Below are 26,983 nucleotides of genomic sequence, written 5' to 3' on the forward strand. Positions count from 1 at the left end.
TCTTTATTACCTTATGTTTTGTTTTGACAGTGCTTCAGGTGCTGATGATATTAATATTAGTATCAGGGAAAGTTTCCCTTTCTTAATTTCTGCATTTCAGGCTGGTGTTTGTTGCACAAGAGTGTTTGCTGCACTATATGAAGAGCTTCTATCCCTGCAGTGCAGTCCTGAGCAAAGTTGTAGCTTTCTAAGCCTACAAACTTTCAAGAAACTTAGAAGGGTGTAACTTTGCTTAAGATTGCACTGCCATTTGATTTACTACCATGTTTAGTTATGTGCTTATTTTAATAGTGTGTTGGAAAACAATTTCAGTTAATGTTGTGTGTTATCGTATATTTAGGCTGCAGAGGTTTTGTTAAAAAAAATACTGGGACTGCCTGGTTTGAGCTCAATCTTTAGTAATAATAACAATAATTGCCCCCGTGATGCTTTGTTTCTCTCTTAGCAACATTATAGCTTGGCTGTAAATATAGCTAGTAATGGTTTCTCATACATTTCTATCTTATTTAAAAACTTTGTATTATGGCAGTTTGCTTTTGCAACATTAAAACTTAATGATCAAGGCCCCACTATTGCAGAATACAATGCTTGCCAATGTTAACTCATTGCTAAAACATCATCTCTGAATGCTGCTTTTCAGCTCAAGTGCTTGTACTTAGCATAGCTTTGGGCGAGATACCGCTTCTGACACCAACTGTCCTGGCATGCATTCAGAGATATAAACAAAAGGTAAATTGTGTTGGCTTTGTAGCAGGGGAAGGGAGTAGTTGACAAAAGAAAGCTTAAGCTGTTGTTCAGTTTACTTAATCATAGATATAAAATTCTTGTTTCTCATTTCCTTTCAATTCAGATATTCACTGGAAATACATCTCATTCCAACTTTTTCAGTTGGGAGGAAAATCAGTGTTACTTGTAGAGGGAAATGTTTAAACAGTTGTCTTCCACTAGGATCATTGTTTTATCAGTTTCACTCAGTCCTTTTCCCACATGTAGCTGATAGGCTGGGTTGAAAGCAAACTGGGAAGGCTAGAACAGTAGTATCACTGTACAATTGACAACAGTTTGTGCTTTTTTTGTGACATGTTGAAGCAAAAAGCATTTATTAAGATTTGTTTGGAGTTAAGGTGTGCAGAAGCACATGCCAGTACTCAGGAAAGCTTCAGGGTCTTGCAGGAAATACTTCCAGTGACCTAATGTATGCCAAACTGTTGGGGAATGAAGGAAAGAGGGGAGGTGTCAGTTCTACTTTATATGACAAATAATTGTAAATCTCTTTTGAAATTGAAACAATTTTTCTCACGTTCACAGAAGAGGCAAATGAATGTTGATTACTTGGCATTAACATTTGTAAAAATGTGGAAATGTTTGTCTATTTTTTTTTTAAATGCTCACCCCGGGTTTGTATTTTTTTTTTTTTTTTAGGGGAAATGAACACCAGTAGCCCAAGAATCCTCATAAAACGCTCTGCAGTGATAACCAATTGTGCTCAAAGAGAGATGGAGGAAAACATAAAATGGTAAGGCAATTTCTGTATTACACGGTACAGCTTTCAAGAGAGACATCAGTGCAAATTAGATAAGCAGAAATTGTGGCTTTTGCATGAATGAAGAATATGAAAGCAGAAAGATAAATGTGCTACTGGACTCAAATCAGGAGATGGCACATCAGGTTTGCAGGTGGACATTGGGACTTAGGGAAGCAAATTATTAGTAATTGTTATGAAAACCCAGCCTCCGAAGTAGACTACTTCTGCAACCCCACTGGTGGTATGCTCACCACTGATTGAGAATCACTGTTCTGATCAACTGCAAAAGAATCTGAATGGATCTGAAGGATCTGAGGGATAGCCAAACTTGGACACATTATCTATCTAGCATGGATAATGTACCATTTCCAGGTAGAGAACTAAACATTTTCTTTATTTTTTGGGGTCTGTGTTTCCACTAGAAATATTTTACAGATGAAGACTGCATGCTTTTAAATCAGCTTATCTCTGCAGAAGGGATATCACTTCTGTTAGGCTAATAATTTTTTGTAAGCGGGAGTGTTGCTTTGAGTGTGAAGATGCATCATTTCATTGCCTTGTTAAAAGTATCTTATATCAGTACTGTGGAATGGACAAAGATAATAGTGACAGTTGATTCAGATAATTCACAGTGGGTAGCCGTGTTAGTCTGTTTGCAGTAGTCAAAAAGGGCAAGAGTCCAGTAGCACCTTAAAGACTAACAAAAATATTTTCTGGTAGGGTATGAGCTTTCGTGAGCCACAGCTCACTTCTTCAGATAGTGAGCTGAAGAAGTGAGCTGTGGCTCACGAAAGCTCATACCCTACCAGAAAATATTTTTGTTAGTCTTTAAGGTGCTACTGGACTCTTGCCCTAGTTGATTCAGAGTACTTCAAAAGAGGGAAATCTCTTTTGAAGAAGACAAATAAGCAAAATCTAGGCCTAAGAAATAATGTTACTTGATTTAGTAAAGGCACAATTTTCTGTTTTCCATATTCCTAGCAGCTGCCATAAATGTCCAGTGGGAGGGGGCACCATTAATGAGAGTCAGTGTTGTGTGGTGCTTGGAGTGCTGGGTTAGGATCTAGAAGACCCGGGTTCAGTTTCCCCCCACCCCACGAAACTTTCTGGGCTGACCTTGGATAGGTTGCACACTTTCAGCCTAATCCTGCCACACAAGGTTATTAAGAAGGTAAAATGGGAAAACAAGTGCAATGTGTGTTACCCTGAGGCCCTTAATGAAGGATGGGGTAAAAATGTGATTGATGGCAGCAGTAGGATTTCTAATGCGTTGCAGCCACAAGCATGGAGCTCTCAACACAAAAGATTCTGTTTCCAGCCCATCTCCTCTTGGCGTGCGTAATGTATTCACCGGCTCTTAGTTGACAACCTCCTAGGTGCTGGATTGAGCATACGAAGGTGGCAGTGGGCATATAAGAATTCTTTCAGGCTCGATATCACATTTCAGACTGTTTAAAGAGTTACGTTTACAACCCTGCATTAATTCACTACTCCTGTAATGTTTTAGTCTTGTCACAATTGTTTTACTGTGTGGCTCTTTGAAGTTGAACAGTATTGAATTTAGTCACAAATTTTATGATCAGCTAGATTCGACTCTTGTTGCACCTTAGGGACTGACAAGATTTTTGGAGTGTGAGCTTTTGAGAGTCAGTGCTCCTTTCATCCAGACAAAAATTTAATGATGTTTATATGCCAATGGCAGTTGTCCTGGTATTATGATAATGTATGGGTTGCTGATGGTCTTGTGGGTAGGCCATGCTCAAAAATGGAGATGCTTGTCAAGTGTTGTGATCTGAGTAATTTATTTTTTATATTATGTAAAGACTGTCTTTCTCACCAAGACTCAAGGTGGATTAAATAGTGTAAGTAAGATACAATCAAACAGGATAGGGCATCCAGGAAACAATGCAATAGGGTTTGAATTGCAGAAATCTGAAACAAACTGACAATGAAGCATAATTGTTTAAACATGACATATTAAGCAATGCAGAAATTATAAACTGGGAGCATACTTACAGTAAAAGGCAGATCATAGTCATATAGTCCACAGTCCCCATTACCAAGGCAACTTTCTGAAGTATTTCATTATAGTACACCTGTGCAAAGAAGCCCTCCTGACCAACTCAGCTTTGCTTAGTTTGCAGAAAGCCCAGGAGAGTGGGAGCTTTCCTGACCTCTTCAGGCTGGTAATTCCATAAATTGGGTCCACGGTAGAGAATGCACATGTTGATTTTTGTCCATTTGCAGGGTGGCACCTGAAGAAGGCCCTGCTCAGAAGAGTGAAGCTATTGTGGCAGAGCATTGGGAGAGAGGCAGTCCTGCAGATATGATGGACAAAGGACATGAAGGGCTTTTGTGTGTGTTAGCCAATACTTTGAATTGAGCCCAGTAACTGATGGGCAGCCAAAGGTGTTATTGCAGAATGGGATTAATGTGCATGGTCTCCCTGGCTGCCAGTGATAACTGAGCAGCATTCTGTACCAACTGGAATCTTTGAATTGTCTTCAAAGGGAGACCATTGTAGAGTGCATTATGGTAGTCTAGTCCGGATGTTATTGTGGCATGGAACCAGTTGGCCAGATTGGCCATGTCAAGGGAGGGAGCTGTCTGGTAGTAAACTGAGTTGGAAGTAGGCAGTTTTTGCAGATGCATTAACTTGCTTTTTCCAGCAACAGTGCTGGATCCTGTATAACTCCAAGGCCTTTTACCAAGTCAGCAAAGAGAAGCATAATGTCCTTCAAAATGTCTGCCTTCCCAAACAGCATCAGTTCTAACTTGTATGGATTCAGTTTCAACTTATTTGCTTTCAGCCATTTGACTATAGCAGTCAGGCAGCAGCTCAAGACCTCTATTGCATCACCAGGGGATTTGGATAGAGGACCAGTATGTGGTTGGCACCCAGCTTTTCATCAAATTTCAAATCTACAAATGATTAGTCCTAATGGTTTTACATAGAGATTGAATAACATGGGAGGTATAAGAGGACAGGACCCCACAGGACAGGTCCCACATTGAAGATAGCTGGTCTGCAGTGGCAACCTTATAAGTCTGATTCATGAGGAATGATTTAATCCCGGCCAAAGCACATCCCCTGATACCCACTTCAGACTCCTCAACAGGTTGACATGATCTATTGTATCAGAGGCTGGAGATAGATCCAGTAGGAGCAACAAAGAAGCACAGCCTTTGTCTACAGTCAGGTGGACAACAACAGCTAAATCTATCTGAGCAGTCTCTTATCGCGAGTTCAGCGTGCTTAGTCAGTTGTCCCAAGACACTCCACCAGACGTTGACTACTAGAAAAGTGCTTAGTTTATTTACAGTGCATCCAATCTCCAGCATACACGTCCAAACACATTCCAGCGTAGCCTCCGGCTTGGCCCTCATTAACTCCCCAACACAGAGCCCTAGAGGCTACACATTTATATACATAATGTACACAGATATGCATCAGGTCACCTGCTGCTACACCCACAGCATTGCATCACTTTTCTGGCCATATCTGGTTAAATCCAGTTTACTCTGCTGTTGCAGGCCATTACTGCCTCATCGCATCAGCCCAGATCCTCTGGATCTGACAGGTATTGACAGCTCCTTCTGACCAGCTGTCCTGTCACAATATTACAACATGCTTGTATTTCTGACATCTCTATCCCAGACCCTGGCCTGAAACCAGACTGGAAAAGGGTCCAGAGCACATGAGTTATCCAGGAAGTCCTGAAGATTGTCTGCAACTGCTCTCAGTTGCTTTGCCTTGAAAGGACAGATTAGGGGCTGGGTGATTATTGGCCACATTATTTTTTGTGAAGGGATGTTTTTAAAGTAATGGACTGATAACTACCTCAATGAATGATTGAGGGAGATGCGATGAGTTAGTGACTTATTTATGATAGTCATTTATCCTCAATGGCTTATTAACGTAGACCTTACGTGATTTTAGCAGCCAGCATGAGCAGAGGTACAGGGGATAAGTAGTAGCCTTCACAGATCTCAGGATCCTGTCAGTATCCATCACAGTAACTGGGTAGAAATGGTCCATTAGCAGACCAGATTATTTATTAAGCATTTCTTTTGCCTGGCCTTTTTGCAGCCAGCATCCAGATCAAAGCATGTTTGTGTTGTTCTATCAGCAAAAACAAACAATTCAAACAAAACAAGTCACAAAGGCATCATAGCTAATTGTCTGTTCCTGAAACAGACAAGGTTCAGGTTTAGGAGTTAGCAGATGAGAAATCTTGAACAATTGGGAGGGTCGTGAACTGGTTGATGCAATGATTGCAGAGCAATAACGTTTCCTTGCTGCTATCACCACCACACTGTAAGTTGTCCAGTGTGCTCTATAGTACTATTGCATTCAGTGCAAATTTTCCACCAGCATCTTTCTAGTTGTCTTCTAGCTCTCTTTAGGTCATGGGGCTCTGGCTTTTTCCCCAAGGGCAGGAGAGGTCGATGAGGAGCAATTTTGTCAATAGCTTTGAGAAGCTACACATTCCAAGTTCCCACCGCAGCCCCCACAGAGCTTGTGTTTGGAATTCTAGCCTCCATGAGTGGACCACTTTAACTGACCCCCCTTTTTATGGGGTATCAGTGCCATATTTATCCACTCTTCTAAAATCTGGCTAAAGAAAAGCACTTTACTTGAATTTCAAAATAATTTTAGTATTGCCACCTAAGTAGTTGAAGGTTCATGTATTAAATTGGAGACTGATTTAAATCTTCTTAATTTAGACTTGTGTCTGTGACTGGAGACCACCAAGGAAGGCTGGGGTTGCTATCCAGAGGAAGGCAATGGCAAACCACTTCTGCTCATCTCTTTCCTGAAAGGGCCCATGGATGGGGGTCACCATGAGTTGGTTGCAACTCGACAGCATGTTCTGTGGTGATTCTTGGGGCTTATAATGCTAATGTGCTGAGAGCCTCTCTTTGTGCCTTCTGGATGCTAGGGCAGGTCCAGCAAACTCATACAGTTCACAAATCTTTAAAAGATTAACCTCAGGCTTTTTGTCCTGAACCCTTAGGTATTTTTAATTAATTAAATCAATATGTCTGTAAAACAAATTGATTTCAATTATTACAATGATATCAGCTGCATGAAGCCTGACATCCTGAGAATTAGTCTCTTACAGGAAATAGGAAAACATTCCATGAAATTGAGGTTACATATGGAGAAAATGAGTCACATCACATAGCAATTGTAGTGCATGCCCAGAAATGAATACAAAACATTATGCTCCCAGTGAATAATGTGATGGCAGTCAGGGAAGTAATCTCAGTCTCCTATATATTCACTCAGAAAAATGAGCGTTGTATCAAAAGAACAGGGTTCCAGGAGGCAAATAAAATGTGGAAAGAAACCAATGAGGAACATGTTTAATGTACACTGACTGCTCAGTATTGCATGGAAAAAAGTTGTTGCTGAAAGGCAGATTTGTAGAAATAATTGCATTTACTTCTTATGCTGTTGGGTGCAATCATATTTCACTATGGTTTGTGTTGGTCTGATACATTATTATCAGCGCCCAGGAGTGTACAGGTGGAGGTTACTGTGGCTGTTCCGGTTGCTCTCTTGGTGTTCGGAAATCAGAATTTAAAAAGTTTTGAGCCGTTTAGTGGGAGATGGTAATGGTGTTTGGCTTCTTTCAAACTTCCTTAAAGGCCTGGTTTTTGTGGATAAGATTGCATACTGGGAACTGAGGCACAGAATGCCCAGGGTCCAAAGAACCATGCAGTTAGTTCTGGGTGCCCAAGGGATGTTGGATCTCAGATGGCAACATTCCACATAATAACTCCTGTTAAAACTGAGTAGTGTTTTAAAAGCAATATGTGACATGGCATGAGGGCCTGGTGTTTAAAGGAGGGGAAAAAATCAACACATCTCTACAGGCATATCCAGACTTTTGACCATGCATAAAGTAGCTCTTTGTTTCCTGGCCAATACCTTGATCTTCGACAACCTCTTTTCTGCTTAGCCATTTTGAGAGAGTAAAGTAAAATCAGCAGGATGCCGCAAGTAATTTGAAAGCCGACAGAGACATTCAGATATTGAAAATAACTGTGGTTAGGGAAAAATGTACACAAACATAGCTTGTTAGATTTGCATGTCTCTTCCCTTCCCTCACAAAGAATGGTGGCTAAACATTAATTCCGGTTATCTATGATTTACAAAAGCATATGTGTGAGTTAACCAGGGTCAGCCCTCCCCCCAAACCAAGATTTAATCCAAGATTTTATTTCCTCACACTAGCTGCAGCTGAGGCGGGGGGCAATGGAAACCAGGGGCAGGAGTCTGGGAAGCCTAGGGGTGACAGTTCTTATTCCATGTTTGGATGGTGGTGTCTCTGATGCCATCTAGTGCACCGAAACGTTGAAATCATGAAGATTTAACAACTCTGAACAGCAGGGGGCTGTATTTACCAAGATTTGCCGTTGCTGTGTTGCTTCTCTTTTGAATTTGTAAATCATGACCCAAAAGGTGCAATTATATATCATAAATACTTTTGCCTTTGCCTTTTACAAATATGCTGAAAATATTTTTGTTGGTGTATTTGTTTCCACCAATTATTTGTTCTGTTGATTTCTTTAAAGTTCTTTTAAAGTTCTTCTTAAAAGTTCTTTTAAAGTTCTTTAAAGATATGAAATGTTTCTATAAAGTTCTGTGTAATAGTTTGTAGAAAGTTATACATTGTCCTAACATGTTGAAAGTATTATGAAAGTGCTATTTTAAAAACGAAAAAACTAGGTATCTTTTTCTGTTTGATTGTCAGTATTGTATATTTAGAACTTAATGCTAATAAGCCCCTCAAGAAATCTTTCTATACAATCTCTCAGTTTTCAATAATAAACACACTGTTTTTGTTTATTTTGAGTCTAGTATCTCCCTGTATTTTGAAGAACAAAATTTACTGTGTGGATAGCACCAGTATCATGATGCATTATCTTTAAGACACTGCACCTTTTTTTCCTTCCGGAAAATTCTTCTAAACATCAATATACTACATTTTGAATGAAAGTATGTGAAGCTTTAATTTGTCACTAGTGCATGTTTAGACTGTGCTTTTGCCATCACTAGTTGGCAGCTTCCAAAGGTGTGGGCATGTGGCAAAGGATGTTATATGAGGATTTATGTATAAAGATTATGTTTATCTATGAAGAAAAATGTCATGATCTTTGACTAATGCAGCCTCAAAGCACTTAATAGAAAGGAACCAAAGTATTTAAAGGCCTGTTTGCCCTATTTATTCCCAAGTTTACAGTGTATGTGTACTGTGTTCTATGTTGCATCTGCTGAAAAGGACTATGAATGACTCAAAAGTCCTTCCATCTTCACCTGCTGAGGTGAAATTCTCCTTGCAAATTTGCAGGATGATACAGAAATCGTATTCTGAAAATGAAACTACTGTAAAGAGTTACTTGAGCTGTCCTCATCATCTGTGAATGAATCTTACCTCTTGTGTTTAAGATTGCATTCTTAGCACACTTGTATTGCAGTTGCCTATCAGCGGCTGATTTCCTTTAAGTGAAGTACGGTGGGTAAATTGTACTGGGGGACATTAAATCTTTTATTAGCAAGGTTGAAAAATTCCAGAAAGCTTTCTACGTGTGCAGATTTACAATAAAACAGAGAAATTCCATTGCAGTCTGTGTTTCCAAGATAAGCAGAATCAAAACAGCTTCCTAATATGCATGCCAACATGTGTTTTTGTCACTCTGCTAGTTATTGATAAAAGGAGCGAAGATGAAATGAATATAAAATGATGTAGAGGGAGTTCTGCACATTATGTTCAGTTCTTTTTAAAAATCCATCATCTATCTCCAAATTCATATTCTTTGTTTATGTTCCTTGTTTTTCATGACTCAGAATTTAGGAGGCCAAAACATTGTTCTTTCAGCTTCTCAATATCTCCCCCCCCCCACCCCGAAACTGGAAGAACCTTCAGATCTATAAAACAAAGCCTCATAACTTGACCACCCCTTCCAAGCCACAAGCCTTTCAAAATTTAGGAATGTAGCAATGAAATTATGCAAAGAAACAAACCCTTCTCCAGTCTCTTTAAACGTGAATTAATAGATGTATTCTAGCATCAGCTTTAAAGTCAAAATATCGTTCAGGTAACTGTTTTGTGCAACACTTCAGGATGGATTATTAAAACAGAGATATATCCAAATGAAAGGACAAAGCAAGAGTGTTTTGTCTGATAGAAGAAGTAGAAGAAGAGTTGGTTTTGATATGCCGACTTTCTTTACCACTTAAGGAAGACTCAAACTGGCTTATAATCACCTTCCCGTCTCCTCCCCACAACAGACACCTTGTGAGGTAGGTGAGGCTGAGAGAGCTCCAAGAGAGCTGTGACTAGCCCAAGGTCACCCAGCTGTCTCCATGTATAGGAGTGGGGAAACCAACCTGGTTCACCAGATTAGCGTCCGCTGCTCATGTGGAGGAGTGGGGAATCAAACCCGGTTCTCCAGATTAGAGTCCACTGCTCCAAACCACCGTTCTTAACCACTACACCACGTTGGTTCTACAGGATTAGTGACTATGTATTTACTTCTTTTTGTTTCTCCCTTTTTCTCTCCAGTGGGGGCCCAGAGTGGCTTACATTGTTCTTCTCTCCTACATTTTTCCTCACAACACCCTGTGAGGTAGGTTCAACTGAGTGTGTGTGACAGGCCCAGCAAGCTTCCATGGTAGAGTGGGGATTCAAACTTGCGCCACCCTGATCCTAGGCAGATGCTGTCACCACTGCACCACACTGGCTCTTATTTAATTTGGATGAAACATGCAAAACAAAGCACCATGTAACTTCAAAAGTGTTTGAATAGCAATTGCAGTAATAAGCAGAGTCCCATATAAATAGTTTCCACATGTCAGTGTGAATCCTCTAATGTTATGGAGTTTTTGCAAGACCATGAGTTGCTCCTTCATACAAATAAAAGTGCCATTGTTTCCTTTGGGGTGATTCTCTTATTTGTTCAGGAAAATTAGCCTGCAGGTATTTAATACTGAAAAGAAACTGGAATACTTGTTAGGCGTATGAGGAAAACAGCTACTCTTCAGGATAACTACTTACATAACATTTTGTACTTGTGTACAGATTTTAGAATACAAATATTCATGGGCTAAATAAGACATGATAATGCTAGGAGTTCTATGAATGGAGCTCCCAGGCCCCCCCCCCTTTAAATAGCAGGCAGGCATGCTGTCAGTTCAGTTTGTTGTGTGAGGGGTGGTGAAGGAGTTTACGTTTTGCTTCTCTCAGCAATTTTCCTGACTTGGAAAGGGCTCTGGAGGAACTTTTTGCCCAACTGGGGAAACATAACTGCCAATGGACAGACGTGAATACAGTTTGGCTAAACTCTGAGCATATCGTAATACATACATTGCAGCACATGAGACATCGCAGGGTAGAAAAAGTGACCAAAGGTGCTAGAGATGCAATCATTATTACTAGTAATGTGCAACAACAACAAAACCCCAGCATTTTTCTGATCTGGATATACTGGAAAAATATGTCAGTATTCCCAGTGTTCCAGGTTCCAAATACTGGTATGGGTATTTGGATCCAGGTCTTTTTCAGGTTTCCAAAATTTTCTGGCTCCATTATTCCCTATGAGGAATCTTTCCAGGGGGCTGGGGGGTGTTTTTAAAGGCACTGGCACCAAAACTGCAAGGATGCTGCTGCCGTCTGTCCTTTAAATAACCTCCAAACTTCACATCAGTTGGACCAAGGAGACCAATTCTGTGGGCTCCTAAACAAGGTGCCCCCAGCCATCCTCCATCCTGGGGAATGGGGAAAAACCTGTGAAAAATGTAAAACCCAAGAATCTCCTTCCATAGGAATACTATTGGAAGCTATTGCTAAGGCTTATTGATGTAAAATATAAAACTTGAGAACATAAATTGCGAGAAGCCACAAAACTTCGCAAACTCCACACAAACCAACTTTAGCAAAGGACAATTTTTAAAAACAACAACAAAAACACTTGAAACTCTCAGAATCTTACCTAAAGCAGCCTGGCAAGCCAATACCAAGCCCTAGAAGACACAGAAACATGATATCAAGACCTCCTCCCCACTTAGAAGGACTCCCTGCCCACTGGAGTGGATCTTCAAGGATGTAATGTGCAGTTCCCCCCTTTCTGAGGTTGTGGGTGGGTGGAATCCTTGCTCGGCTGAGACAATTAAATTTCTAAGAAGAGCCATAAGGGAAGAACTGCAAGGGATACAAGAGCGCTCCCCCCACATCTTGAGACTCCGTGCTCCAATCATATGAAGGGACTAGGCGTAGGAAGGGACATGCTTCATCCTATTGGAGCCCTTGCTTACAGTGGCACACTAAGCTGGCTCGCAAGCCTCTTCCTCTGCTACCACCCCTGCCAGGGCCTGGGGCAGCCCCTCAGGGATGGAAAGCCTATTTCTACAGTCAGAACATGAGAGGGAGAAGGAAGAGTTCTCTCGGAGGAGGAGTCCATAGTCACTGAGCAGTCCATGTGCCTGTTCAATATGGACGACTACCAGTCCCTCCTATCCAAAAGCCATCCTGGCCTTAGACCTCACAGAAATCCTTGACTTCAGGGAGGAACCCACAGGGAGTAAATCCAGGCCCCAGTGGAACAAGGAATTATTTTCCAGGGCATCCTACTCAGAGAGGTTGGTTCCCTTTCCCAAGTTCTTTGAAAGTCAGATGAAGGGAGACTGGGCCAAGCCTGTATCTAGCAGGCAGTTTCCAAACATTACCCAAAAGTATTGTCGAAGGCTTTATTCTTTGACTCCTGATTCCTGATTTGTTGCAGGTCCTCTTGGTGGACACTCGAAAAGCAGTGTTACAGTCCACTGGCATGGTCTCAGAGGATGGTGTTGAATCCATAAAGGATGGGTTGGACAGAAGAGCAGACTATGCGCTTTGGAAGTCCCACCAGGCAATGACAATGACCATCAGGGCATTAGCAAACTCCACCTTAACCACTAGAGCAGCCATTGTGTGGGCATGGAAGCTGGTCCAGCTCATTCCCAGTGACAGCAGAAGGGTTGTAGAGGGTGCCAACAATGTTTTCAAGGTGGTCACCTTCCTGGTGGATGGTTCCCTGGATGTAGTGGCCTTTGGATCCTGCTCTATGGTGGCAGCTTCTATGGCCATAGTAATAGCCTATCCATTCCTAGGTGGGAGGCTGTTTAAGGACTGTCTTGTCAAGATCCTGGTTGAAACCAGAGACAAAAAGAAGGTCATGTCCAGAATTCTGCAGCAGGATGATAGGAGAAATTGCCTTTCCTTTTCCTTTTGTTTCCATCCCACCATATCCCAGGTCAGACCAGATCAAAGGAAGACCCAGCAGTCAAGCACCAGAAGCTCATCTCAAAGGGGCCCTCATGCCAACAGATCATCCCAGCTTCAGTCCTACAGGTCTGACAAATCTGATTGGCTGGCCAAGCAAGGAAAACCAGTATGCCAGGAACGTTACGGTGGGGGCCAGTGAAAGGAATTCCAATCCCAGTGGCTTCACTCCTGGCTAGTCTGATGGGTTCTGCAAACTATCCAAACCATCCAATCAGGCTACTCCGTAGAGTTTTGCAGTTTCCCCCAGAACACTTCCTTTAGTGTCCAACATCCATCCATAGGGAGAAACACCGCAGGACTATAGCCACCATTGAACACCTACTGAAGGTATGGGAAATAGAGCTGGTTCCCTCCTGCAAGTAATACTCAGGAATTTACTTCATATTTTCCATGGTGCCCAAGAGAAATGGGGACTGGAGAGCCATTCTCAGCCTGAGGTATGTGAACGGGTTCGTGGTCCACAAGCATTTCCTCATGGAGACCCTACGATTGATAACTTTTAAGCAGAACTTTAACCAATGTTAAAGTGTTATAGGCACATAAGTGCATTTCTCAACACTTGAACTTTTGATCCTGGACTCAGTTCATTCTTCCATTTCTCTCTGTTACAAACTTGTCTTTCTTATAACCAGCTTCTGACTCATGCTCTTTCACTCTCAGACTCAGAATGATCTATCTGTCTCTTACCCAGCTCTCCCTGCTCTAACTCTCTTGTCAGCATCCACCCAACATTCCTCCAGCTCTCCCTGACACAGCCTTTGTGTAATTGTTTTAATTTTGTGTTCTAAGTTGCCGTTCAGGCCATGTATGAAAACGCATGATATAAATTTCTTGAATAAAATTGAAGCAGACATGTACTTATGAAAATAGTAACCCATGCAGATAAACTTTTTTCCATCCTTTCCATCTATGGACTGAAGGGTGAAAATTGAGAACATGTGGACTTTATTAAAAAAAAGAGTGGCGGAGGAGATAGATAGAATCATAGACTTGGAAGGGACCACCAGGGTCATCTAGTCCAACCTCCTGCACAAAACAGGAAATTCTCAACTGCCTCCCCCCCACACCCCCGTGACCCCTACTCCATGCCCAGAAGATGGCCAAGATGCCCTCCCTCTCATCAGCTGCCTAAGGCCATAGAATGAGCATTGCTGACAGATGGCCATCTAACCTCTTCTTAAAAAACCTCCAGGGAAGGAGAGCTTACCACCTCCTGAGGAAGCCTGTTCCACTGAGGAACCGTTCTGTTAGAAAATTCTTTCTAATGTTGCCCTTCTCTGGGAACATTCCAGCTTGTCTACATCTTTCTTGAATTGCGGTGCCCAAAACTGAACACAGTGCTCTAGGTGAGGTCTAACCAGAGGAAAGTGATACCATCACTTCGCGTGATCTGGACACTATATTTCTGTTGATACACCCCAAGATCACATTTGCCTTTTTAGCTACTGCATCACACTGCTGACTCATGTTCAGTGTTTGGTCTACTAAGACCCCAAGATCCATTTCACACACACAACTGCTCAGACAAGTCTACCCCATCCTATTATTATGCATTTGATTTTTCCTACCTAAATGCAGAACTTTACATTTATCTTTGTTGAAGTGCATTTTATTAGTTTTAACCCAATTCTCCAGCCTGTCAAGATCATCCTGTATCCTGGCTCTGTCTTCTACTGTATTTTCTACCCTTTCCAATTTAGTAAAATTTAATAAGCATCCCCTCTATTCCTTCATCCAAATCATCTATAAAGATGTTGAACATCACAGGGCCCAGGACAGATCCCTGAGGCACTCCACTAGTCACTAGGGCTGTCGATTCGGTTCGTCCTGAACCCAAAAACAGCCGAATTTCCCCTGATTCAGCGGTTTTTAGTTCGGATGGAACCGAACTCAAAAAAGGTGGGAAAACGGGGAGCCGAATTCAGTGAGTTCGGGGTGTTCGGTGAATAAATTTGGCAAATTCGGGGTTCGGCGCAGCAGCATAACCGTCAGTTAGTAAGCAGCATTCTCCCGCAGCCAATCGGTGGCCAAGCTGGGTCTTCTTCTGGCCAATCAGTCGCGATTGAGTGCATGAGCCCAGCTGCTGCGCAGCCCAGGGAGAGAAAGAGAGAGTATCTGTTTGAGAGAGAGATCCCCCTTGGGGGAGGTGCGTGTGCACATTCGAGCCATTCCGTGGCTGCAGGGGGCGCATTTTTTGGGGTAAAGCCCCCAAACTTTCAGCATAGCTTCAGAGGACCCTTCTGGCAAGAACCCCCAAGTTTTGTAAAGATTGGATCAGGGGGGACCGAAATATGTGTCCCGGAAGGGGGTCTCCCCCTTAATATGCATTTTTATTCCATTTACAGCACACATTTGCACCATTCCGTGGCTGTAGGGGGTGCATTTTTGGGGGTAGAGCCCCCAAACGTTCAGCATAGCTTCAGAGGACCCTTCTTGCAAGAACCCCCAAGTTTTGTAAAGATTGGATCGGGGGGAAATATGGGGCCCGGGAAGAGGTCCCCCCACCCTTAATGTGCATCTCTGACTATGGGGGTTTGCAATTAGCAGAGCTTGCCTCCCATGCCCAAAGCTCCCAGCCCCGGCAAACAGCTGAGCTGCGGGGAGCAAGGGCGGGGCAGGTGCGAAGAAGATGGAACAGAAGACATCCACAGTAAGATCCATTTTGGGGCTTTTCTCTATAATTTTTCTCCTGTGTGTGTGGGGAAGCAGAGTCTGTGTGTGTGTGGGGAGGGAGCAGTTTCTGTGGGTGGGGGGAAAGCCAAAGGGGGCTTTTGCCCGTTCTGCCTGGGGGGGTGCCCCTCGAGTCTCTCTCTCCCTGGTTTGAGGGGGGGCTTCAGTTGTGTGTCCTCAGGTTTTCCCTCATTCATAAGATCGGTTAGGTCTATTTTGATGCTTGCTCAAAACTGGTTTTCAAATTGTGACTTAAAGAATGCACTTGCCTGGTCCCGAGTCCGATGCAAAAGGGGAAATTCCACCCCTCCTGCTCCTTATGCATAGCTAGCCTGCCTCTGTCCCTTTCCATGGTTTGCAAACTCCCAGGCGTCACATGTTGCTTTGCATGGTTGCAAACGTGTTGCTTTGCCTGGTTTGCAAACCTCTTCGCACCTGCCCCGCCCTTGCTCCCCCCAGCTCAGCTGTTTGTCGGGGCTGGGAGCTTCGGGAGTGGGCAGCAAGCTCTGCTAATTGCAAACTCCCATTGTCAGAGATGCAAATTAAGGAGGCGAGACCCCTTTCGGGGCCCATATCTCAGCCCCCCCTGACCTAATCTTCACAAAACTTGGGGGTTCTTGCAAGAAGGGTCCCCTCAAGCTACTCAGAACGTTTGGGACCTCTACCCCCCAAAATTCCCCCCCGAGCCATAGAAAGGCGCGATTGTGTTTTTAATGGCTTTATTCGGCCAAATTTCCCCCCGAACTCCAGATCTCATGTTGAATTGCATGGACCCAAAGCGGGGGAGTTCGGACTTCGGCATTTCCCAAATAAAAACGGGCCGAATTTTGCCGAATCCGAATTTTACCGATTTTTTTTTCCAACAGCCCTACTAGTCACTTCTCTCCAAGTGGATGAGGAACCATTAACAAGCACTCTTTGGGTGTAATCTGTTGTAAAAGGCTATGTAGCAGACTGATAATAAAAAGTTGGTATAATATGTACACAGGAATGGCTGGTGTTTTAATTGAGTGTGGGTGTGTGTGTATGTGTGCATGGGGCGTGATACAAGTCCTACCAAACCACTTCCATTCTTGGGACCATCCACCTGAAGCTGCTCCACCTAGCTTTGCCCATTATCGATATATCTAATAGCGATATGTGATAGCCATTTGAGGATACCTAAATCCATAGATCGGGGCAACACAGACACTAAACAGACTTTTTGCGAACTTGGGGGGCTCCTCTAGTTTGCAGAAAAATTTAAAATGTTTAAATTTCCCCTCAAATAAAATAAAAATTAAAAAACTGTAAAGCATTGTCTATACATGCGCAGACAACATACTTTGCTGTGGCAGAGCCCAGTGGCTGCTGCAGCGGAGCCCTGTAGCCTGGCCATAATGGCAGTGGACTCCGGGAGCCACTCCGGGCCCAGCGGCAGCAGATGCTGGGAGCTGCTCTGGGCCTGGCGGCAGCAACGGATGCCAGAAACCACTCCGGCCTCGGAGTGGCTTCCAGACACCACTGCTGCTGCAGCCAGGCTCCAAGGTGACTCATGGTGGCGCAGCAATGGGGGGGGGAGATTATATTCCTCTCCGTGAGTTTCATGGGTCCCCCTTGTCAACTCTAATAGCTAATGAAAATTCCTTGTTCAGAGGTAGTGTAATTCCAGGTTCTAGGTAGTGAATACCAGGTTCTAGGAACGCAAAGCGCTCTAATTTGAATGTTTTAAAATACTTTTTCTGTGTTCTTGCATACCATAGTCCTGAGCATCCAACCTCCCTGAGTATTCAGCCCCTATGTGGAGAGGGAAAGTGGACAAGAGTGTACTATTACCACCCCCATGTGATCATCAAATTTTCCTGATCTTGGGGAGGTGATAAATGCACAGAACTTCTTCCACGTGTCGACAGTGTGTCGGTATGCCAACAATTGTGTGGAGGCAGGGAGAGGTGCCAGCATGCATGTTCCTGTTCTCCCTCTCTCTGTCTTGACTGAATGTGCAGAGAGGTTGTGTGCTCAGCATTAGTCTCTTCAACCATTGTGTAGTACCTGAACCCAGAGTTCTGTCATCAAATAAATGACAAATATATTCAAAGTATATTTTTATTCAAGTATATTTTTAGTGCTTTCTAAAACAGTGAGTTCTACAAAATTTCTTTAGCACATAATGTGAATGAAACCTACACAGTCATTCCAGGTCAACTGTGTCTTACAAAAGTGCAAGATTGTCTCTTGGGAAGTGGCTGAGGAAAGTGGGCTATGAGGTGAAAACTTGTAGATGGAGATTGTAATTTTCTCCTCTAGATTTGTGCTGATAAAATAGAGTTGGCTGTAGTAGGAAAATACCAACAACAACCCAGACTATTTTTTTCCCTCCATGCATGTTGGATCACAGTAACTTTCAGAGCAATTCTAAAGCGTTACTCCAATCTAAGCCTATTGAAATGAATGAATTTAGACTAGAGTAACTCTTTTTAGGATTGCACTGTTAGCACTATATTTCAGTAGGACGCATTATTTTTTAAAAAATATTTTTTATTAAAATTTTATAAAATAACATACAAAAAACATACAACTTGCATTCATTCTCATACATCCAGTGTGTTCCATCTTCCAGGTGATTCAGTATTCTATCGCCTTTTCTTCATTTGCCATATCTATTTTCTACCCTTGACATATCTATTTCTTAGTTCAATTCTTCTTTCTACCTATATTGATTATTCTGCTATACAATATTGAAATTTCTTGTTACCTCTTTCTATTACTTAATATTTTTAATTTAGCATACAGTAGGACGCATTAAGAGCCGCATGGCACAGAGTGGTAAGCTGCAGTACTGTAGTCCAACCTCTGCTCACAACCTGAGTTCAATCCTGACGGAAGTCGGTTTCAGGTAGGTGGCTCAAGGTTGACTCAGCCTTCCATCCTTCCGAGGTCAGTCAAATGAGTACCCAGCTTGCTGGGGGTAAAGGGAAGACGACTGGGGAAGGCACTGGCAAACCACCCTGCAAACAAAGTCTGCCTAGTAAACGTCGGGATGTGACGTCACCCCATGGGTCAGGAATGACGCGGTGCTTGCACAGGGGACCTTTACCTTTTACCTTTAGGACGCATTAGTGCTTCATTGCCTTGTTGATGATAGAGTATTGGGTTGTGACAGTTTGTGCATGCTGGTAAGACTGTCTTTATTCTCTTTGAAGGCAGCTCTGACTATACTTGCATAGCAGAGGAACAAGAGAACTGTCTGTCTTGTGTTCATTCAAGTGGTTAATCTGATTTAGGTCCCAACTAGATGTGACTTTACCCACAGGGTTGACATGTGGATGCCAACACCGTTTTAAAGGGATTTAAAAATGCTGTGAGGGCCCAATCATGATAAGGCCTGTAGTGTGGTGAGCTGAAGCGCTCTTGTTTACTTCCTGCATCTTTTCCAGTGGGGAAACAGCAGCATCCTGTGCCTGTTTTGGTACTTGAAAAAGCACGGGCGGGGTGGGGGGAAAGATGGACAAAAGCATCTCAGCCATTGGCTGTTACCGCACTAGGTATTCCCAACAATATAGTAAGAGTTTGAAACTGCTATAAAAAATACTGTTCACACTTTGTTTGGCCCCTTTAGCCGTGGCATTTTTTAGCCGTGGCATCCAACCATTTTTTAGCCGTGGCATCCAAAAACCCTTTTAAAGCGATGTTTTTATAACATTTCCAAACTCTTGCTACATCGCTGGGAATACCTAATGCGGTAACAGCCATTGTGATGCAGGCCCACCGCTGCAGCATTTTAAAATCTCTTTAAAATGGTGTTGTCATCCATGGGTCATACCTGCAGGACACTGTCACATCTGGTTAGGCCCACATTTGGTTTATTTATGAGCCATCAAATGAGATATTGTGAAAACTGACAAAAGCTAGAATGTCTAGTAATGCCTAATCCCAATTACCTATTGTGATGGATCGAAGGGAGATTTGGATTTTTCAAAGAAAGTAGCTGTGTCAGAAATTTGATGGCACACAGAGGCTTGTGGTAAAAGTTCAAACCAACAGCGATTTATTGATAACAGAAAGGCAGGATGAGGGTTTAGGCAGGTAAACTTAGATTTCAGAAAGGTATGAGGATAATCCAAAAACAAACAGAGAGTAGGCACTTCACAATAATATATGTTTACTCAAGAGAGGTTTGGTTCTTCTAGATGGTATGGCTAAATTCACTTCAGGATGCTAGATCTTTGTTTTCACTGAGAGGCTTGTTTTTGTTTGTCAGTATCTGGTTTAGGTTTCACTTGAGTTGGCTTTAAAACACACTCCAGTTTCAGTTTCTGGAGTAAGGAACTACAGGACACTCTTCACCAGTTTAACACCTAAACTGGACCGGGATTACTCTGGACTCCAGAGACTAATTTTCCTCAACCTTACTTAGGGATCACTCAATGCACCTGAGATGACTTCCCTCTCCCTGGTGTTTGAGAACTCTCTTTTTCCTCAGAGCTAACTCCCAATGTCCAAACCCAGACACACTCTATTCACTCAGAGTTAATGTCCTTATGACCCAGTTGCTAATTCTGTATTAATCAACCAACTTAAAATCGTGTTCTTTTATGTTTCACTCCTGAGGACTAATCCTCACACAGCACACAGCTGCCACTAGCTTCTCAGAGCTCTGTCCGTCCTGAACTCACCTCTCACTTTCACTAGCCACTCCCAGGACTCCCTTTAGCTGTCAATCAACTGCCTCTAAGGCAAGAACAGCTTCCTGGTTTCTATTGCCTTCTTCACACCTGTATGGTCTAGAATTCTTTTAACTTCCTGGAATTTATGATTGATAGTAATAGATTACAAGCTTGATTCTTATGCTGTAATCACAGATTATCTTCATGTACAGTCTAGTACAGGGGTCCCAAAAGTACAGGGGTCTAGTACAGGGGTCCCAAAACATGGCGCCCATGGATGCCGTGGCACTTGCTGACACATTTCTTGGTGCCTATCCAGTTTTTTTAGAAAGTGGGTGGGACCAAATGGGGCTTTTGTCCAGCAAGGCTTTTAATTGGCTACACAGATTTTTAAAACGGTTGCTTTGGCAGCAGCTGCCACCACAGCACAAAAATCTTCACTGTGAGATTGAATTAAGGTGAGGCAGCCATTTTTTGGCTGGCTCTGTCGCCTGTGTTGCCATTTCCTCCAGGAGAACTGATCCCTGGAGTCTGGAAATCAGTTGTAATTCCAGAAGAACTCCAAGTTCACCTGGAGGTTGGCAGCTCTATTCTCTCCTCTCTTTACTCCTCCAATGGTTACTTATATCTGTTGGGAAATACATATTATTCCTCTCTTGGTTTCTTTTCTTGAGGGATTGTACAAAGTGATGGTAAGAAGCATACCTCCCTGGGCAGCAGTACAGATAATTTTGCTTTTTTAAATACCTTTACTGCATGACTACTTGGTGTGTAGGTGGTTTAATTACAATACTATTATCTTTAAATGTGTTTGTACCTTTGGATAGTTACATGCAGTATTAATGAGTTGTGGTTGAAATTTCCTTCCTCAAAGTTTGAGGTGGTTTTTGATTAACCAACTGTTTTTGCCATATGAGTGTAATATATGCATACCCTGGGATAATGGTTCTTAAGGAAAGAAGATTTGTGTAATGTTAGGGGATTTGTGTAATGTTAAATCAAGCCCCTCACCTGAGGCTGCACTGTCTTAGGAATATTTAACTAAGTAATAGTATATGGCCTTGGACTCTCATTTCTGTAGAACCGGGTCTCTTCCTTATGCTCTGTCAAGGCAGCTTTCTTCAACTGCTCAGATCCTTCTTTGGGTGCCACCTATCAGCAAAATCAACAACTGCCCATACATATGCTTTCTCTGTTATGGTCCCCACCTTGTGGAATGGCTTGCCTGAGGAGGTCAGGAAAGCACCCACGCTTCTGTCCTGCCTCAAAGTGTGTAAAACAAAATTGTTCAGGAGGGCTTTTCTATAAAGGTGATAGGGTTCTACTATAACAGATTGCTTCAGGAGGGAGCTTTGTGAAGGAAAAAGGATTGTGGACTATACCATTGACTATAAGACATATTATGTGTTTTCTTTGTGTATTATCCTGCATTGTTTTCTATGGATATAATGCCTTTTTTCTGCATTGTATGTGCATTCTGTATCATGTCTAATATTCTATGCTTGTTTCAGCTTTCTGTCATCATAGTCCTAGTGCATTGCTTATTAGATGTCTCATCCTGTTGATTGCATCAACTTACACTGTATAATCCACCTTGAGCGTCAATGAGAAAGGTGGACTATTAACTAAATAATGAAATACTTGCAATTCCCTGCCAGAGGACACTGTATTGGCATAAAGCTAAAGCTTAACTTGCTAATGATTTTCCATGACAGTAATTGTAATAACTGTAAGAGACTTCCTAAGGTTTCTCTGTGTCGTCCAGAGGCCTTGTTAGGCTACCTTTCATTGGTGAATTCAGCAGCACCATCTAGAATCTATTTTGAAAGCTCTTGGTGGCCAGCAGCTCAGAAAATGGGGTGATGGCCTTTCGGTTTTGACTGTCAAATGAAATTAAGCTAAATTGTATCATAGTGAAAAGAGAACTTGTGCAGGAGTCTGCTTTGTGAAAACAAGGCAGTAAGAAATGTAAAGTTTTGTGTAAGCATCAGCACTTGCCAGCGAACACTCATATTTCTCCAACACATGTTGATCAGGAAAATCTGACAGTTAAGAATGCAAGAAAAAAAACACACGCTCTTGTTTTATCTTGCAGGTCTCAACAGCCTCAACAGAATAACTTTTCACTGTTTCCTTCCACCAAAGGCTGGAATTTCAGAGGGGTAAGGTTTCCCCCCCCCAGGCAATTTATTTGTGATTATTGTTTTCCTGCTAACATACATGCTTTTATTTCCACCTAGTGCAATGTAATTTGCAATGCTAACTAAGGTAATGTTCTAAGGCAGTGGTCGGCAAACTGCGGCTCGCGAGTCACATGCGGCTCTTTGGCCCCTAGAGTGCGGCTCTGCCATAAATGACTGTGTGCGGGCGCGTCGGTCTGTCGGGTGAAGGGAAAATAAAAATTAAAAAAGCATGCTTTAAGCCAAAAGGCAAGTCCCAGTTCAAACCGAAAGCCCAGGCAAGCAGGTCACGAGCTCTATGGAAGCCGCCCCGCCCCCTGGTCGGGGATTGGTTCTTAGCTCTTCAGGGGCAGAGCTTTCTTCTCCCGCCTATGGGAGTTAGTGGGGAGAGGGTGAATGGCATCTCCCCGCTCCCTCCCCTCTCTTAAGTAGAAGAGGAAAAAAAATACTAAGCCGTGCTTCTCAACCAAGCCTGGGTGCCTCGCCGTCTGGCTTTCCCAAGCCTGCAACGGTTTGAAAGGCAGGCAGGCGCTCCAATCGGGACACCCCCCCCCGAGGCTCCGAAGGGCCAAGTGTCGAAAGGTAAGCACGCTCGCTGCGGTGCTGAATGAAAGCCGCTGCGGCGGCAGCGGGCGGGGAAAGGCGGGCTAGACGGCTGCGCCAGCAAGTTAGGCTGCCTGCGCCTCCTATTGCTGCTCCTGCTGCTGAAGGGGCTGGAGATGGGGATGGTCCACACAGAGGCGCCGTCACATGTTTTTCTCCTTGGAGTGAGACGGAGTGTCGGCGGCGGTGGCAGCTGGAGGGGGCTGGACTCATAAACACAGATGCTGCCGCTTGTTTTGGTTTTGGGGCTGTGGAGAAAAAAAAAGTCGGCGGAGCGGCGCTCCTGCGGCTGCCCGGGGGGAAGCACGAGCCAAAGTCCGCGGCCGCCTCGCCCGCGCCTCTCGCCCGCCCTTGCTCTGGGGCGCACGAGGAGGACAGGGCGCCACCACCGCCGCCGCTGCCCTCCAAGACTTTCCCGACTGGAATGAAGAAGAGGAGGAGGAGGAGGAGGAAGCAGCGGCAGCAGCAGCACCCCCCCGAGGATGTCCCTTCTTCCCCTCCGCCTGGGCAGCGTCTCCTCTCCCCGGCTACCGCTCCGGCAGCTGCCTGCTGACGTTTGGTGTGGAAATGGCACTTTTCTCTCCCTAGCCCCTATATAGTTTAAATTTAAGAAATTTGGCTCTCAAAAGAAATCTCACTCGTTGTACTGTTGATATTTGGCTCTGTTGACTAATGAGTTTGCTGACCACTGTTCTAAGGTAATATTTTGCAAACTCAAACCTTTCTCTTTCTAAAGATGCAACTTTTGAAACAATTGCTCAACTTAACTTTGTCAGGGAGCCAAGTAATTATTGTATTTAGACCTGCATAACACTTCATAAGAGGTTATGTTTACCCTGGCAGAATTCTGTTCATGTAATCAACTTCTCAGAGACTGAAAAAATTTATCATCTTATATTTATCCAGACTGACTTTTGACTCTAACATTGCATTTGCTTAGGAACTATTCAGCAAAGAAAAATACTTGTGCTAAGGGATATGCTTTGTTGAACTGTGTTGTCCAAAGATAATTAAAAGTGAAATGTTAATGCTAAAGTAGTCTTTCACTGATTTTATATTTTCTATTTAAGTGGCAGGCAGCCCATTCCTGAAGGGGGTAGATCCGCAGCAGCCAGGAGCAGCGCAGCTACTCCACCTCCTCAGAGGCTTCCTGGTTGCTGCAAGGAAAATAAAACAATTTAAAATGTTCCAAAAGGAAAATGCCCTCATAGAAAGCAATGGGGATACACCACCCAAAAAGGTGGCGTAGCAATGCTGCTGCTTGAGGGGGCGTTCCTATGGTGAAAGGAGTTAGGAAGCTGACTAATGTCAGCTTCGCCCCTTGGAACACCCCAGGAATGCCCCCCCCCGCATGCCAGCACAGGCTCCCACTTCTGGAATTTCGCTGCTGACATAGCAGCACCGGCAGCAGTGTCCTGCGCAGTGGCGTGGCTTAACAGCGCCATTGTGAATGTCCCCCATGCCAGCGTAAGTGCCCCTTATCCCAGGATAAGTGGGCACTTATGTTGGCGCAGGGTCATGCTGGCTCCTAAGCTGATTTCCCCCCCTTTCAGGATTGCAGCCTAATTCTTATTACTATTTTCTACCCAGTTTTGTATATTTGTGTGTTGCAGTATGTAATTGGTAAAATACTTGAACACCTTTTCCCTCTCAATATTAAATTGTCAACAATTTAAGATGTTTCTAAAATGTCCCTTTTTTGGGAAATCAATGATCTTGAATGTCTTCATTTTTGTAACTTTTACAAAGAAATGAATTCATCTGTGTGTTTTTTTAAAATTGTGGGTTACTTTAAAGGTAAAGGTAAAGGTCCCTTGTGCAAGCACCTGGTCATTCCTGACCCATGGGGTGACGTCACATCCCAATGTTTCCGAGGCAGACTTTGTTTACAGGGTGGTTTGCCAGTGCCTTCCCCAGTCATCTTCCCTTTACTCCCAGCAAGCTGGGTACTCATTTTACCGACGTCGGAAGGATGGAAGGCTGAGTCAACCTTGAGCCGGCTACCTGAAACCGACTTCCATCGGGATCGAACTCAGGTCGTGAGCAGAGCTTGGACTGCAGTACTGCAGCTTACCACATTGCGCCACGGGGCTCGTTTACAGTACAACAAATGCTCTCCTTACTGGAGATCAACTATGTTGAAGCATCAAACCCCATGATAACCTTTTTTCCTATGGCCTCAAATATTCCTGACTTCAGCGTGGAGAGAATGTTTGGAATAAACACTGAAACTGCAAAAAAGGGCAGAACACCCCCCAAATGCTCATTAATAATGTAGCTCACCTGCTTCGATTGGACTTGAGATGCTAAGAGCTGAGTAATAATGCAGGAGCCCACTTTCTGTCAGCAGTGGCTCCACATTTGGCATCAGCTTTACTTTGACAGAAAATAATGTGTCTATAAAATGCTTTCAGTTTTCTAGATATATGCATATACATCTGTCATCAGCCCACAGGCAAACCGATTGTAGATAATGTAGAATGAAAAGAAAATATTTGTTTATCAAACAAGCATCAATTTCTTTTCCAGTTAAAGAGGAACAGAGAGTAATTGAGACTCTCTCAGAACAAGGGCTCTGGTGCTGGCTTCTAGAGAACAACAGAGCAATTAAGATCTTTTATTTCAGGAGAGTTGTTGAAAACCCCTGTATGATTTTTTTTAAAATTGCAGACTATAGTCACAGAGCATTAAATATTAATTTGCTCTCTGGGGCTACATTCATGTGTGTTTGTGTTAAGTACCGTCAAGTTGCTTCCAACTCATGGCAACCCTATGAATCAATGTCCTCCAAAACGTCCTATCATTAGCAGCCTTACTCAGGTCCTGCAAACTGAGGGCCGTGACTTCCTGTATAGAGTCAATCATTCTCATGTTGGGTCTTCCTCTTTTTCTGCTGCCTTTCTGTTACATTTACACATCATTTGATATTTCACTATTGTGGATCACTATTGGATTGCAAATGATTGCTATAATGTGATGAGAGAAGACTATCCCGTGATGTGTGGATTCAGTTAACAATGTTGACTATCTAAAAGTAGTGTGCCGTACTTTTGACTGGCCTGTACCAACATCAGTTGCCATACTGGACCTGGATGCTTAAAGGAATATTTTGCATATCCTGAATGCTCTTATTGTTACGTTGTCAAAGAAAATATGTTCTCACCAATCAGAGTTGTACAACTAGACTCAGTACAGCAGGGATGGGGAACGTCATTTTCAGTGGCCCTCGAGAGCTCTAGGGCCCAGCCACGGAGGCGAAGCATAGCGCGGCCCTCCCCAAGGGTGTCCCTGGGGCCGTGGCGCCCTTTGGACCTCCTCTCGTTGACTGTTGGTCAACGAGAGGAGGGGGGAGGGACGCTTCCCCCAAGGCTGCCCCCTACAGTCGCGGCATGCAGGAACGCCGCGGCACACTGTAAGCCCCTCTCGCCACCTGTCAAGCGGGGAGGGGGAGAGGCTGGTGGCTCCCGGTGGCGGAACATGCACGCGGGAGCTGATCAGGCTTGGAGGCCTTTTGTGGACTCGGGGTGGGAGGGCGTGGAGGCTGGGGCCCGGTCGCGCAGGGCTGCGTGTGCTGCCGTGTGTGTGTGTGTGTGTGTGTTGGAGGAGGCGGGGAGCCTGGGGCCCGGTTGCGTGGGGCCAGCATGTGCGTGTGTGTGTATGTGGGGGGGAAGGCTTTTCTCTCTTCCTCTTTTTCTGTTACTCTTTCTCCTTTCTCCCCCTCTCTCCCTCATCTCTTTCTTTGTCTGTGTCCTTCGTCCTTTTCTCCCCCTCTATTTCTCTATTTTCCTTCCTTCCTCCCCTGAGGATCGGTTGCAGGCTGCGCCCCCCTGGCGCCTCGTTTGCTCGGGGTCCACTACTGGCTGCCCTCCCGCCTGGGAGGGGGGAGGGAGGGGGAACGGGGGTGCCCTCCAGCCCTTCTCTGCATGGCCTCCCCTGTGGTTGCCAACCTCCAGGTAGTGGCTGGAGACCTGGCAACCCTAGCCTCTCCCCCCCGCGCCGGGAGATCTACACCTGGTATATGGCCCC

The 26,983-nt window shown here is 43.8% G+C and overlaps 1 protein-coding gene across 2 annotated transcripts in view; it reads left to right on the plus strand.

The window, feature by feature from the left end:
• Positions 1-1,426: 1,426 nt before the first annotated feature.
• Positions 1,427-26,983, plus strand: part of ARHGEF3 (Rho guanine nucleotide exchange factor 3) — a 126,942-nt gene continuing 101,385 nt past the window's right edge. Inside the window, exons 1-2 of one of the 2 annotated variants that reach the window (XM_056862687.1) lie at positions 1,427-1,516; positions 22,270-22,336. In XM_056862687.1, the coding sequence (XP_056718665.1) occupies positions 1,428-1,516; positions 22,270-22,336 (156 nt within the window). In that variant the 5' untranslated portion in view covers position 1,427. The remainder of the gene's footprint in view (positions 1,517-22,269; positions 22,337-26,983) is intronic. The other variant, XM_056862702.1, reaches the window with a different exon arrangement.

This window comes from Euleptes europaea, chromosome 1, assembly GCF_029931775.1.
Source record: "Euleptes europaea isolate rEulEur1 chromosome 1, rEulEur1.hap1, whole genome shotgun sequence".
Classification (NCBI taxonomy): Eukaryota; Metazoa; Chordata; class Lepidosauria; order Squamata; family Sphaerodactylidae; genus Euleptes; species Euleptes europaea.